Source organism: Chlamydomonas reinhardtii, chromosome 12 (assembly GCF_000002595.2).
Source record: "Chlamydomonas reinhardtii strain CC-503 cw92 mt+ chromosome 12, whole genome shotgun sequence".
In the NCBI taxonomy this organism is placed as follows: Eukaryota; Viridiplantae; Chlorophyta; class Chlorophyceae; order Chlamydomonadales; family Chlamydomonadaceae; genus Chlamydomonas; species Chlamydomonas reinhardtii.
The window spans coordinates 8,517,707-8,531,840 of NC_057015.1; the positions used below are offsets into that span (position 1 = coordinate 8,517,707).

Here is a 14,134-nt window from a genome sequence, read left to right on the forward strand (position 1 = left end):
ATAGCCACGGATGCGTGTACGACCGAAAATCGAAAGTGCGCGAGTTGGTCCAGGTTGGTCCCCTTTAACCCACACCAGCTCCCACACCCACGCCCACACCCACGCCCACACCCACGCCCACACCCGCCCCACACCCACTGCCAAAAACACCGTCAACGACTGACCACTGCCAAACGCGTTGAATACTTGCCAGGCTTGCCCCCGCTTCGCCCAGTCGCCCTGCATTTTCGTGAATGCCGCGCCATGGATAAAAGCTGCCAACTACACAAGTATCCAGACTAACCGATCCCCCTCTCGCTCCAACCTGTCATGCCAACGTGTGACATACGACAGGCGACATATTTGGTACCGCCATCCCTGTCACCGTACTTGCTGTGCCCATGCAAATAAGTCGGAGGCCGGAGTTTGTACCAACATAGTCAACTTGCTCACAGCCCTGCGTCCGCGCGTGCGGCCCCCACAAAACATACGTGGCATCCTGACGCCACTGCGCCCTTGGGGTCCCATGCCAAAGTCTTGATGCCTTTGCGCTGGGCTCCCCGACAGCCATCCCATCATTACTCCTTCCTGTACGGCATCAGCAACAGCTCCAAACCCCAAAGTCTCACACCCCGCCGCACTTCTTCTTGAACTCCGTAAAGCACTTGTCCAGCCGCACCACCAGCTCGTCCACGTCCTCGCGAGTGGTGCCCAGCGCCGCCGCCGCCGTCATGTAGGTGTGCGGGAAGGGCTCCTCCACGTGGGAGCCGTAGTTGCGGAAGGCCACGCCGCCCACGCTCTGCGTCTTGCCGGGCGCCACCACGCGCGTGCCGGACACGCACCTGCGAGCGAGCGGGGCGCACGCATCAGGGATGCCGGAGGCACACGCGAGGTTGAGTTGCCAAGGAGTGTGGACGCTGAAGGCAAGTAAGCACTCCGGGATCTTTATCGCCAGCTTATTCCCTTCAAACTTCCATTCTCCGCCGGGCGTGTGACTCACCGCTGCCACAGCATGGACCCGAAGAACGTCACATCCGGCGCCGCAGCCGACGTGCCGGCCTTCTTGCCCGCCACGCCATTCAATCCACTCGCCGCACCCGCCATGCCCTCCTGTCCTGCCTCCACTGCAACGGGCGCAGCTGCTGCAACCGCAGCCGCAGCCGCAGCTGCAGTGGCCTCCGCTGCTCGCTGCTTGGCGGCTGCGGAGGCCGCTACCAGCGTGTCCAGTGTGAGGGCGGTGCTGATGGGGTTGCCGGGCGTGTCCAGCAGCCGCTCGCCGTGCCGCGCCGCCAGCGCCGTGAGCTGCTGGCGCAGGTAGGGCAGCACCTCCTCGCGCTGATGCAGCACCTGTGGGGCGGACGGGAGGGGTCCGTGGGCAGTTTCGGACGAGCAATGTCGAGTCGGACGTGTCAGGCTGTGCTCCAGACACACGATGCCTGCCACTGTCGACAACACCACATCACACGGCCACACCAGTCAGCAGCCTCTCGGGCTCGGCGGCCCCGGCGGGCATATGAACCCCTTTCCCCGCTTTGCTAATCATGCATGGAAACCCTCCCACCTTGCGCCATCCCGCCGCGCCCCAGTGCAGCAGCGTCATGAGCAGGTCCAGATGCGCCGCCACCGCCGCACGCCCCGGGTACGTGCCGTTCACCGCCGCCACCAGCCCCGGCCGCCCCGCCGGCGCCGCCACCAGCGAGCCGCCCACAGGCACCATGAAGTTCTTGTCCGTGCTCTATGGTTTTGTTATCAGGACACGGGGAAGGGGAAGGAGAGAAAGGGAACGTGCTTGGAAACACCTACCGCTACGCAGTACTCCGGCTTGCCCCTCCCCCCTCAGGGCGCTCCATGCCGTGCGCCCCGGAATGCGGTGTGGGGATGGGGTGGGGTGGGATGGACTGGCGGATAGTGGAAGTATCATATAGGTCTGCTGGGGGCTGCGAGCAGCCATACTACCGGTCATGATATTGCCTTCGGTAGCTCAGGGCGCCGCGGGCTGGGGGTGGGTAAGTGAGCGGGGATGGGGGCTCGGACTCAGCGGGGGCACGGACTCAGGGCGTGGAAGCCAGCGAGAAGCGGGCGAGAGTAACGCCGATGTGCCGGGTGATGTGCGAGCAGAATACAGAACGCGGCATTCGTCATTGCGGGGAAACTAAAACTGATAGCCCCAACCTTTTGCGCCTCGCGCTTTCGCGCGCAATTTCCGGGATCCTCCAACGTGTTGATTCCTCCGTCTTGCGTCCTTCCGTGCCGGGAGCCTTGATTATCGATACAATTTGTGATATATTGTATGTTGCGCTGGAGCTCTAATGCAAACGCTGCGCTTGTGCGTTTACCCCGCTCTGGCATAGGGCTTGCGTTTTCATAAAGTTACGCTTTGCAATACATACATAGAAAGGCGCATTATTTGCACGACAAATTTCGCTGCGCTCGGGTTTCAAGGTTATAACTCAACTCAAAACTGGAATAACCGGGAGGGTCCCCCGCGGCGAGCTCGATGCGACCGCAATGGCTATTGCCCCTCCCCCTTCGGGGGAAGGGGCAAGCCAACACAAGGGGAAGGGGAAGGGAGCAACACCGTCGATGCGTGGTGGGTGGGGAGGCGCGCACAGTTCAGTTGCCACCCCAACATGAAACGTCAACAGTGCACATCCAGTGGGATGCGGCACATCCTTCCCGCCGAGGCGCAGGTCACGCGCGGTGCCTTAACCATGATACCGCACCTCACAGACGTCCACTCCCCCCTTCTGCCCACCACCATCTGAGCCCCTTTGGCTCCACCCATTCCCTTGCACCCCACTGCCCCTCCCCCGCCCCTCCCCCGCCCCGCCCTCCTCACCTGCACCACGGCATCCACGCGGCCTTTGTTCCACGCCGACGTCAGCAGGCGGCACGTGTCGCGCGCCTGCACGCCGTAGGCGTTGTTGACCACGTGCGGCACGCCCGCGCCCGCGCACAGCCTCGCCACGCCCACCACGTCATCGGGGGCCCGCGGCGCGAAGCAGGAGGTGGTGGTGACCACGGCCAGCACGCGGCGGCGGCCGTAGTGCTGCAGCGCCGCGGCCAGCGCCTGTGGGGCCGCCGGCACATGCAATGGTTTGAAAGGATGCATGGCATACGGCATCGTCGCATACGGCATACGGCGGCGCCTCATGTGTGTCCCTGATGACACGGTCAATGTCAATGAACCTCCCGCGCCTACCCCTGCTGTAACCCGCTGTAACCCGCTGTGCCTCCTGGTGTGCTTCTCATGAACAGTACCGGTATCCTTTGCACCAACACGCCCCAAAGCAGCGCCTCCACCCCCAAGGGCAAGGGTTCCGGATCCGTCAAGCCAGGTACCACCGAGCTTTGCACCACCGAGCTTCCCTGTGGCAGAAACGGCCAGCCCGTGTCCGTGCCTGGAGGCACCCACATAACGCCCCGCCTCCCCCTTGCCCCGCCGGCAGCGCCCCCCCCCAGCCACTCCTCACCTCCATGTCCGTGACCAGCTGGTCGCCCTGGCGCCGCAGCTGCACCACGTGCGGCGTCAGGCCCGCCGCCGTGACCGCCTTGAGGCAGGTCTTCTGGTCCACACGGCTCCACACCACCACGTCCGGGTCCGCAGCCGGCAGCCCCGCCCCGCCGTCCGCCTGTGCCCCGCTTCCCGCAGCCACCCCATTAGCTGCTGATGTCGCTGCCTGTGTCCCCGCTGATTCCGCTGCTGCTATTGGTGCCTCCGCTGCAGGCACCTCTGCGACTGCGGCCGCCGCTGCACCTGCAGCCTCCGCCGCTGCGGCTGCTGCGGCGTCCTCCCTGGCCAGCTCGGCCCGGCGCTCACCCCGCAGCGCCAGCAGTGTGAGGGTGAGGGACATGCCGGTGGCCAGAGGCAACACCGTCACGGGGCCCACGCCCGTCATGCCTGGGTTAGGGCGCGGCGTGTCACGAGAATCGGCGCGCGTGTGTCATGGAGGGACTGAAAGGAGGCACCATCATTGCGCGGCGCACATGCAAGGTGCGCACTCACACCACTGAGCCCCACAAGCCAGTACCCACCCTCAACCCCCGCCCGAACCACCCCACCCCATCCCGCCCCATCCCACCCGCTATCCGCAGCGCGTCTCCCGCCAGTGCCGCCGTGAGCGCCGCCAGCAGGCTGCTGCCCGCGGCCTTGGGCTGCTCCGCCGCCACGTCGCCGGAGCGCCCGATGCCGTGCGCCAGGCCGTAGTGCCGCCGCGCCACCAGCGGGCAGGCCAGGCGGCCCTCGCGCTCGCCCACCCCCACGTTGTCCAGAAAGTTGTTGGAGTCCATGGCGGAGCAGTCCTGAGGCGGGGGCGTGTGTAGGGGAGCGGCGGTGGTGTTGGGAGGTGTTTGTGAGTAGAAGAGATGTATATCGGAAGGGCTGAAAGGCTGGGTGTGCGTGAAGCATAAGCATCGGCGAGTGCATCGGTGATGATGCGTACTCCGGTCCCGTACCCGGCCTGTGCCACCACCCCTTACTGCAATCCCAGCGAGCCCACCACGCCGTGTAACGCCTGGAACCTTCCCTTTCCCCTCATTCCAGCCTGCGCAAGGCCCCCAGACCCCCGTGCCAAACCCCAAGGCCCTCCCCCGCCCTTGCAGCCGCCGCTCGTTCCCTCACCCGAATGAACATCTCAATGGTGGCCTCATCCCACCCGGCCTCCGGCAGCCGCCTGCTGCTGAGCAGGCTCTTGACCAGGCGCTGCCGCCGCGCCAGGCCCTGCTCGCCCTGCCGGATGTACGACAGCGACACAAGCCCCTGGGCCGCCAGGGCGCAGTTGTCCGGGTTCATGGTGGTCGGGCTGCTTGCGGTTAAGGCGGTTAGCGGTTGGCCGTACTTGCTGGTTTCCTATGCTGTAGAGATTGATTTGATGTGTGCCGTGCAATGCTGAAACGGCATTGGCGTAGGGTATTGCAGGTGGAGTTACTGGGTGCTGCTGTACTGTTGCTAGCTACTGCTGCTGCTGCCACGGCTCAGCGACCCTCCAGCACCCAGCTCAGCAAGCGCGGCACCACGCGCCCCGAGAAGTACGGTGCACAGGACCAGCCGGCCTGTCACGAAGACATCAAGGCAGCCGTCAGCATTTTACTTGATGTTGCACGGGCAGTGTCTGTGTGCACGCCATGTAACTTGGTCCTCAAGTTGGGTTATCAACTCGGGTTTTACTCCAGGGTGTTATTCCGGTTGCCTTTCCTTCCGCCGCACTCATCACCTCCCCATGCACCTACCACCACGAGCAGCACGCAGGCAAAGATGGCGGGGAGTGTGTCGGTGGGTACGGCCCCCAGCAACAGCTCCTGGCAGACTGCGGGGTTTTAAGGAAAGCAAAGATGCAGTTTTGGGCCGCGGATACCCAACCGGTAGCGCTGGTTGACTGACACCTCGGCCCCAAACGTGTGCCCTAGCCCACCGGTTGCACAGCGTGTCCATGGCTCTATCGGGTAGACGACACTATCGGGTTGACGACGCACCGATGTTAAACACGAGACGCTTCGGTCCAGCTCCTGGGCCGTCTCTGTGCACGAACCGCCCAGTGGCTCGCAGCTCGACGAGCGCGTCCGGGATGCCCTGGATGGCGAGCGGGATGTCAAGGCGGTCCCTTGGTCGGCCAGCCCGTTACTGCCATAACATAACCGTTGTTATTTCCCCTCAGCCCCGCGCACCTGTGCGTTGCCGCTGGCGTCCGTGGAGAAGATTAGCTTTTCGGTGTCAAGGAGCCTCCTGTAATTGTGCCCGTGAATTATATCTCCTAGATAATAGGCGTATTACATAGTCTTACCGGCTCTGTCCCCGATGCAGCTCCCCAGCGGCCAAGCGCAAATGGATTATAGCCGGCGTCTGAGTATATCAGTGTCAAGTTGTATCAGCACATAATTTACAGCTCGTAAGGACGTACCGTTGCAGGATAAGAGACGCGGACTTCGTAGGACGTCAGGGGCTTCAAGCCCGCGAACGAAAACCTGTGCGCGCAAAGCACAGCCACCGCTTCAGAGGCGGGCACCCATGTGTCAAGCAACAAGACGCACTCACAGTAGTGGTGTTCCGTCCAAGCTGGCCACCTGTGCTTCTAAATGTGTATTTGCCCGCAGCACCCCTGGCTCGCCGTGCCCCTCGCTGCACACCAGTGTGGTGGGGCCGACAACGAATGCCGCAAGCAGTAAGAGTGTACTTGCTTGAGAGTACAGCATCGGTATTACGTGTATGCACCCGCTGCTTCGTGGCGGGCAGCCTAGTGTCTCGCATGCATGCGGTCTTCGTCCATGTCGTGACCCGTCGTGACGCCCCGCAATAGATTCCCGCAGCCCGATTGCTGGCTTTTCGAATACTCACGAAACCCCCGGATGCCCAGGTTATCGCGCTCTTCTGCCGGTGTTGGGTCCTTTCGGGCCTACCCTTTCCTGACCGTTGACCGTTGCCTCATCCCGCAACAAAATTCCTGACCGAGCAGCTTTTGCCGCTTCACAAAATTTCGCCCACTCGTTGCGAGCACAGCTACCTAGTCATGAAGCATGAGAGTATTACCACAACAAGTTAGCTCACCGGTGAAACTGCCCATCAGCCGGTCCCTGGTCGCAGCACGGATAACAGTCCTGGGCAGCGGTATGCAGCAAGCAAAGCGTCAAAAGACAACTCAAGCTATTAACTCCGGCGCTGAGCCGGCCGCTAGCGCAAAGGGCGGCATGGCCGAAGGGCGCCATCCGCAGTCCGCTGTTGGGGGACCAGTCCAAGCTTCAGAGGAGCCAGAGGTATGTATCATATTTATGGGATGAGGCACATGCTTGCATGGTTGTTGAGCTCGCTCTTCCCGCCGCCCGGATTTTGTGTTGGGCAGGCCAACGCGCCCACCACCAGCGCTGCTGCGAAGGGGACATTCAGGTTCTGGCATGAAGAGAGGCGCTTCAAGGGCAGCGGCGAGCGGTGCATCGTCCAGCGGGCTCTTTTCGAACACGGTGAGCCCGCGAGTCGTCGACGTGCCCCCGCTCTTTCGACGTCCGCGGTGCCGTGGCCGTGTTGGGCAGGCGGAGCTTCCTGCAGGGATGCGCGCTGCTCTTATTTAGAGCCGTCCCCGCTCACCTACTCGACCCAGGCCTGCAAGCGTGGCAGCGTGGCATGGATGCCGTGCCGGAGAAAGGGTCACGGGGGCTGACCCGCTCCGCATGTTGCGCCCGCGCAAATCCCCCTCCCCTTTCTTTCCCCCCTCCCTCCAACAAACCCCAGGCGGCGTGCGCATCGGCGGCTACCCCAAGGCGGCGCCGGTGGCTGGGCCGCTGGGGTGGCAGCGCCCCGGCGACTGGGACTTCCTGTGGGCGCCTGCCCGCCTGGCGCTCAAAGCCATCCCGCACCTCAAGCCGGGGCAGCTGGTGTCGGCGTGCCCTGGACTCATGAGCATCACCAAAAAGGTGTGGCGGGGGGGGAGTGGCGGTTGATGGGGAGGGGTGCATTGATGGGGAGCGGGAGCATGGGATGGCGAGGGCCGGGCCCCGGGAGGGGGGGGGGCGGTGATGTGGAGGAGGCAGCTGCTGACAGGGTGAAGAATATCGCATCACTGCTCGAGTTGTTCATTTACGTGTGGATGCCGCACTCGTGTGCGTGTCATGGCGTGTCGTCTTTTCGCCCGCAGCGGCGGCTGCCGGCGACGCTTAAGGAGGCGCTGGGCGAGGCCCTGGCCTGGGACATCGTGCCGCACTCGTTCAGGTGCGGCCGGGGTACAGGGGGTTTGAATGGCGGGGCAGTGCTGGGGCCGGCCGTCGGGGGCTTGTTGCGGAGCGGGCGCGGGGAGGGGGGGGGGGGCTGACGTGGACGGCAGGGGCAGCGGGTGCCACCGTATGGGGTCTAAATCAACAAAGTCATAGCATCACGTCCCACGCTGCACACGGCCTGCGTCCCCATCATGCTCTCCTTCCTGCCAACTTCTTCTCCATAACTGTGGGACGCCCAACCCACGCGCCTTCCACACACAAATCCCCCATGCTATGCTACTGTACCTGGCTACGCCTTCCCTTAAATAGTCATGAATGCACCCCCCCTCCCCCCAAATCCTTGCACCCCCCCCCCCCAACAGCCTGCCCGAAGAGCTGCCCCAGCTCGGCGCCTTTGTGGCGGAGCAGACCGGCAACCCCGCGGCAGCCCCCGGCGCGGCGGCAGCAGCGGCGTCTGGGTCGGGTTGCGGCGGCGCGAGCAGCAGCAGCGGGTCAGACGGCGAGGAGCCGGCGCCCGCCGCCGGGGCGCGATCAGGCGCGGCGGGCGGCAGCGCTGCCAACAGCAGTACCAGTGGCAACACGGCGGGCGCGGGAAGCAGCAGCAGTGGAGGAGGGGCAGGCGGCGGGGTGGATGAAGGGGTCGGCGGGGGCAAGGGGCAGGAGCTGTGGATTCTGAAGACGGCGCAGCACCTGGGCAAGGGGCTGAAGCTGATGCCGCTGGAGGCGGTGGCGCTGGAGGCAGCCAAGCCCAGGAGGAGGTGTGTGTGGGGGAGGACAGAGCGGGAGCGTAGGGGGTGGGACAGCAATGCGGAAGCTGAGGAGTGAGGGGATGGGTTGTTAGGGGGTTAGTAGCCCTTCATGGAGAACGGGGGGGGAAAAGCCGTTTATGCGAACGGTGCGTGTCAAAGATGGAAGTGCCGACGTCCAGGGGTACCGCGGGAACACGCGCCATACCAAAGCTGCCATCATGTAACAGGGGGAATAAGGGACAGAGTGCCTGGACCGGCGCGTGTCGTGGGGGCGAGCTGGCGTCAACGCACCCCAGTATTGGATCAATCACGCCTGGACCCCACCCACCCACCCTCCGCCCACCCACCCGCCCACCTGCCACCCACCTCGTTTTACCCCGCCCGCCTCAACACCCCCGCCCCGCCCCTCCTTGCGCACAGGCCCGGCCAGAAGCCGTACGTGTTGGCGCAGCGCTACGTGGAGCGGCCGCTGCTGGTGGACGGGCGCAAGTTCGGGCTGCGCGTGTGGGTGGCGGTGACGGGCCACTCGCCGCTGCGCGCCTACCTGCACTGCAACGGACTGGTGCTGTTCAGCACGCACGGGTGGGGCGCGGGGGTGGGGCGGGTGGGAGGAGGGTGGCGCGGGAACAAGGACGGTGGGTGGGAGGGGTGTTGAAATGGTTGTACAGAGAAGTGTGGCGGGGTTGCAAAGATGGTAGTGAGGGGTTGAAGGACCGGGTGGAAGGGCGAGAGGAGGTGAGGGAGCAGGCACGGCTTGGAGAGGAAGGAGAACGGGGGACGGGGCGGGTGGTTTTGGTGGGCTGGTTGTGACCAGTGACGACGGCGCCGGCAAGCGCGCAGGCAGCTTGTGTGGGCTGCTGCTGGCCAGTGCTGCCGTACCGGTCACCCACGACTTAAGTCGCCATGTTCGCCCCCCCCCCCCAACTGCCTGCTGGGTGCGCGCAGCTACGACCAGTCTGCCTGGCGCACCGAGTCGGGCGACGTGGCTCTGGGCCACGTGACCAACTACGCACAGAACATGGACGGCACGGTGTGGGACCTGCAGCAGCTGGAGGAACACATGGGTGAGGCAGGGGGGAGGAGGACGGGAGATGGGGAGATGGGGGAGGCGGAGGTGGAGGGGCCATGTTCGCGTATTCTGATGCATGCTTAACGGGCTATTTAGGGGCGAAGCACAACTTGTGGGGACTAGGGATGGGACGTTTCAGTTCTTTCCCGAGGCGGGAATGGGGGGATGCGGTGGACATCCATGCACGGGCCAACAGTTGCACCTCGTGTTTTTACTGTCGCTGCCCCCGCCTACCTACCCTTGACCCCGCAGGTGCTGAGGCGTATGGGCGCATGTGGTCGCGAGTGCAGCGCCACAGCGCCCTGGTCATTGCGGCGTCACTCAAACACATCAAGGTGGGGCGGGGTGGGGTGGGGTGTCGCTGCAGTGTGTTGCGTGTGAGATGAGCAGCGTACTGTAGGTAGAGATTAAATGCGTTCGGAGGTTATCGTGCCCATTTTGTACCTGGCCACCAAGCGGCAACCATGTGGCAACTGAAGCGCAAAAGGGCCAATGTGGGTGGGTGGCGGGATTGGGGAGCTGCGGCGCCAGTCCTGGGCTGGCGCATGAGGCAGTCTGCCACCGCGCTTTACCTCAAGCTGTCTGCCCCCCTGCCCTCCTGCTGCCCACACGCCTGCCCGCCTTCTGCTCCCCTCCTCCTCCTCCTGATGCTCCTCCTCCTCCTCCTCATGCCCACCCGCCTCCGCCCTGCTCCCACCCACCCGCCCGCCCTCAGGCGGAGCACGAGGCGCTCAAGTGCCCCAGCGGCATGACCTGCGAGGTGGGGCTGCTGGCTGGCTGGGGGAACAGCAGGGAACTGGTATGGGACTGTTGGTTATGGTGTGGGCTGTTGGGTGCTGAGCCGCCTGCCACCACTTGTTGTCGAGACGACGCTGGCTTGTAGGGTGTCGGGCACACGCGGCTGCTGTCGAGGCGTAAGGGCCGCCGTGCCGCCGCCTGCTCCCCACACATGTGCACCAATGCACCTTCTCCCCATCTCCCCCTCATGCCACTACCACTGCTGATCCCGCTGCTTCTGCTGCTGCGGCTGCTGCTGCCGCTGTTACTGCTGCTGCTGCGCCCTCCTCAGGTGGTGGGTCTGGACTACCTCATTGACGCCGACTTGCACCCCTGGCTGCTGGAGGTGAACGGCACGCCATCGCTGCAGGTGTGTGTGGGTGTGTGGGTGTGGGTGTGGGTGTGGGTGTGGGTGTGGGTGTGGGTGTGGGTGTGGGTGGGCTGGGAGGGCCGCAGCTGCTGCTGGCGTGCAGGTGCAGGTGGTGGCGTTGTAGATTCCAGGCCAAACTTACCCGAACCCAATGGAACAGAGCGAGGAGGAGAGCGTGGGGTGTTATGGCGGCGTGGCGGTTGGCGGTTGGGATGTGTTGGATGAACTGGAAACGAGATTATGCTGGCAGATGGCATAAGGACGAGCCGGCAGATAACAGCGTACAATATTCGTGTGTGCGTGTGTGTGTATTGTTCCCCTACCCGCTCTTCCCACCCCTCCCCCCAGGTGGAGCACGAGGACGGCGCTGTGGAGCGGCTCATCCACGACCAGAAGTACGGCATGGTGCAGGTGGGCGGAGCCGGGGCGGCAGCCGGAGGGATGGGGCGCCGGGAGTAATGCGTCACGTGCACGCTGCCCTTAGTCCTGGCACGGCACGGACCGCCCGCCCGAATCCTGCAGCTGCACACGGGCAACTCGGCGTGCCCTGCCGCAGCCGCCACGTATCCTCTCGAATGAAACCCTGCAATGCCCCTGACATGCCACTCCATCCTTGCCCCTCCGTACCTACTCCACGGCCCATCCCGCCACCGCGCCGCCCCTCCACCTCACCCCCCACAGGACCTGATGGGACTGCTGGGCATGCACGAGCGCTTCAAGCCGCGCTACACCGCCCTGCGCGCCGCAGCCAAGGCCAAGCAGCAGGCAGTTGCGGCCGCAGCCACTGCCACCGCCGCCGCCGGCGGCAGCCTCGCCGCCGCCGTGGCCTCCGCCACCGCTGCCGTGGCGTCAGCCAAGCCTTCCGCTGCGCTCACCAAGAAGTTGAGGGAGCAGATGGTGCCGAGCACGGATGAGGGCGTTATGGCACGTGTGGCGCAGGAGCTGACGCATCGCGGCGGGTTCCAACCGCTGATGCCATTGATGCCGCTGGATCCAGCCCCGGGCCTGAACATTCCGTGGGATCCACGGGATTTCGAGCTGCGGCGGTTGATGACGGCGGCAGAGGTGTCATTCAGCAGCGCTGCCGCCGCCTTCTACGCGCAGGGCGGCGGAGATGAGGCAGCGGCTGGCGGCGCGGCGGGTGCGGGCGCGGGCGCGGGCAGCAGCAGTGCCGGCGACGCGGGCGCGGTGGCGCGCGGCGGCGGGAGTGGCAGCGCGGGCGCGTCGCCTGAGGATCCGGCGGTGGCGGGGACAGGGCGTGCTGCGCGGCGGCCTGCACCGGGGAGCCGGGCGGCGGTGGGCCTGGGCGGCAGCGATGATGACGACGGGGAGGGCGGCGGGTTTGGCGACGATGTGGATGATGAGGATTCGGAGGATGATGATTGAGGCCGTGTCGGTGCCGCGGCCGCGGGAGGTGAATGGTTCGGGTTGCGGGTACGCCTCGACACAAGGTTTGGTGTGCGCAATCCACAGAGGCGTGCGAGTGATTGACAAGACTGTGGTGGGCGCGCGATGTCCATTGGCAGTTTCGTTTGGCCGCTAGTAGTGGCCACGCGTGACACAGCTGCTTTCCCCACACCTATCCGCACTCACACTAGCACCAACCATTGAGTCAAACTTATGCGAACATGTGCGCTGAACTTGGCCGACCAGGGCCGGCAGCCCAATGTCGTGGTGTGGCGCGACAGGTGCCCAGGTTTGAGTCAAGACGCGTTGTGGGACGCTGGGCTTCAAATGGCTCTTTATTAGTTGTAACTGATGGGCTGGCGGTCGGGCCGTAAGTGGAAAGTCCAGAACCGCTATGGTTGCGATATTACAAAGAAGGGACAGTCCGACCAAGCAAGGGTGCCCAGCACCCAGGTCAAGAGGACCATCTCCGGCCCGAAGGGAAACCACCCTCCCCCCAGTTGGGGAACCGCTATGCATTGCCAGTTGCCAGTGCATTCCCATTTGATCTCGTTGGTAATTGCGACTTGTACATCAGGGCTGGGCGCATAGATGCAAGCGCAGCACCTTCCCCGGCGCAGCGTGTGGTATGCAGGCGTCTAGTCCACGGTTGTGCCTGACTCGCATGCCGGAGCCAGTACCTCCGCTTTTGTAAATGCCAGTGACAATGGCCAATGCAGCGCACAACAGCTCGGTCTCTTCACAGTTCCTAGGATCCAGGGTGCGCCTCTCAGGGACGGCAGCCTTGTGATACCACCACCCGCGGCACTTCCTCACACTCCCATTCGCCTTCGGCTCGCCGACCACTCAGCCGTACAATCCGGGCGCCCACATATTCATACTGTCGCCCAGCCACTGCTTCGCCGCACTCGGTTTGCACTCTCGCTGCGGTCGTGCTCTTCGGTGCTCATACGTCGACGCTGGTCGCCTGCCTGCAGGTGCGCTGCGCCTCTGCTTTACGAGTGTGTGTGTGTGTGTGTGTGTGTGTGTGTGTGTGTGTGTGTGTGTGTGTGTGTGTGTGTGTGTGTGTGTGTGTGTGTGTGTGTGTGTGTGTGTGTGTGTGTGTGTGTGTGTGTGTGTGTGTGTGCGTGTGTGTGCGTGTGTTGCTGGCCTGGCCGGGCGCCCGGAGCGTGAGGAATGCTCGTCGGCCTGCCAGCAAGTCAACAATGTGTCGTTACAGTAACTTCGGCGTTATGCCCGCCGCGCAACCTGCAGGTTGAATGTTTGGGGACTGGGAATACGCTGCACACTACGGGATTACGCCAACCTGTGCCTTGCCTTGTCCCGCACCCTTGCAAAACGCAACGGCAAAACCACGGAACCACCATCATCAATCCACCATGGCCCGGTGCAGGACTCGCATCACACCAGTACGCTGTGCTGACAATGTATAAATCCCCTGAATAACGGAATGGATTCATGACGGTCCTGGCTAGTAATGACCCAACTCATGCCACTGCGCAGACGTCTGTTCCCAGGCCCAACCCGGCTATCGACGTACTTGGAAAAACGCAACACAAGCAACCAAGCGAACATGACGTTGTAGAGCCGAGGCCAGTAAGCTAGCACAAGCAAAACGAAAAGCGTGAGCATGTGCGACACAACTGCTACGTTAGCTTTGACGGCACCGGGGTTAGCATGCACCTGCAGCGACACCCGCGGTCAGTCATGGTTGTGTTGGTAAGCATTCTGCATTATAGCACGCTTCAATGCCACAGCTGGAATGACACAGCTGCGACCGAGCCTGATGCATAATGCGTCCGCTGCCCGCAACCACACACGCTGCTGCTGCCGTGCACGTACTCCACATCACAGCACCCTGCCTTTCTGCGAAACAATATGCACGGCTAGTACTTATACTTGCACTATACCTGTAAGCAGACCCACATGCATAAGTAACGGGTTAACGCACATCAGTTGTGCCGGCCCTAAGTGAATTCATGTTCCTGTATACCGTACCATGCTTCTTCGAGGGCGCCGGCGCGGCGGGTGGCTCTTGTGCTTCAATTGCGCGCGTGGCCTGCTGCTGAGTGGTCGCAAGAG

General features: G+C 63.8%; 3 protein-coding genes across 3 annotated transcripts; 1 reads left to right on the forward strand and 2 right to left on the reverse strand.

Moving 5' to 3' along the window:
- Positions 1-51: 51 nt before the first annotated feature.
- Positions 52-4,837, reverse strand: CHLRE_12g547750v5 (uncharacterized protein). Its single transcript, XM_043068915.1, has 7 exons — positions 4,601-4,837; positions 4,062-4,281; positions 3,453-3,880; positions 2,819-3,049; positions 1,541-1,714; positions 980-1,326; positions 52-821 (listed from the first exon to the last, which is right to left on the reverse strand). Exons 1-7 carry the CDS (start codon positions 4,769-4,771, stop codon positions 605-607), a joined length of 1,788 nt encoding a protein of 595 aa, XP_042919065.1. The 5' UTR covers positions 4,772-4,837; the 3' UTR covers positions 52-604.
- A 54-nt stretch (positions 4,838-4,891) lies between these two features.
- CHLRE_12g547734v5 (uncharacterized protein) lies at positions 4,892-6,267 on the reverse strand. Its single transcript, XM_043068914.1, has 7 exons — positions 6,011-6,267; positions 5,877-5,940; positions 5,760-5,818; positions 5,644-5,701; positions 5,452-5,548; positions 5,209-5,285; positions 4,892-5,031 (listed from the first exon to the last, which is right to left on the reverse strand). The coding sequence occupies exons 1-7, from the start codon at positions 6,166-6,168 to the stop codon at positions 4,954-4,956; spliced, it is 591 nt and encodes a 196-aa protein (XP_042919066.1). The 5' UTR covers positions 6,169-6,267; the 3' UTR covers positions 4,892-4,953.
- Positions 6,268-6,407: 140 nt separating this feature from the next.
- CHLRE_12g547700v5 (uncharacterized protein) lies at positions 6,408-12,849 on the forward strand. Its single transcript, XM_043068911.1, has 12 exons — positions 6,408-6,726; positions 6,813-6,930; positions 7,199-7,380; positions 7,602-7,675; positions 8,043-8,438; positions 8,850-9,011; positions 9,375-9,493; positions 9,751-9,833; positions 10,214-10,258; positions 10,568-10,645; positions 10,994-11,056; positions 11,327-12,849. Exons 1-12 carry the CDS (start codon positions 6,661-6,663, stop codon positions 12,029-12,031), a joined length of 2,091 nt encoding a protein of 696 aa, XP_042919067.1. The 5' UTR covers positions 6,408-6,660; the 3' UTR covers positions 12,032-12,849.
- The last annotated feature ends 1,285 nt before the right edge of the window (positions 12,850-14,134 follow it).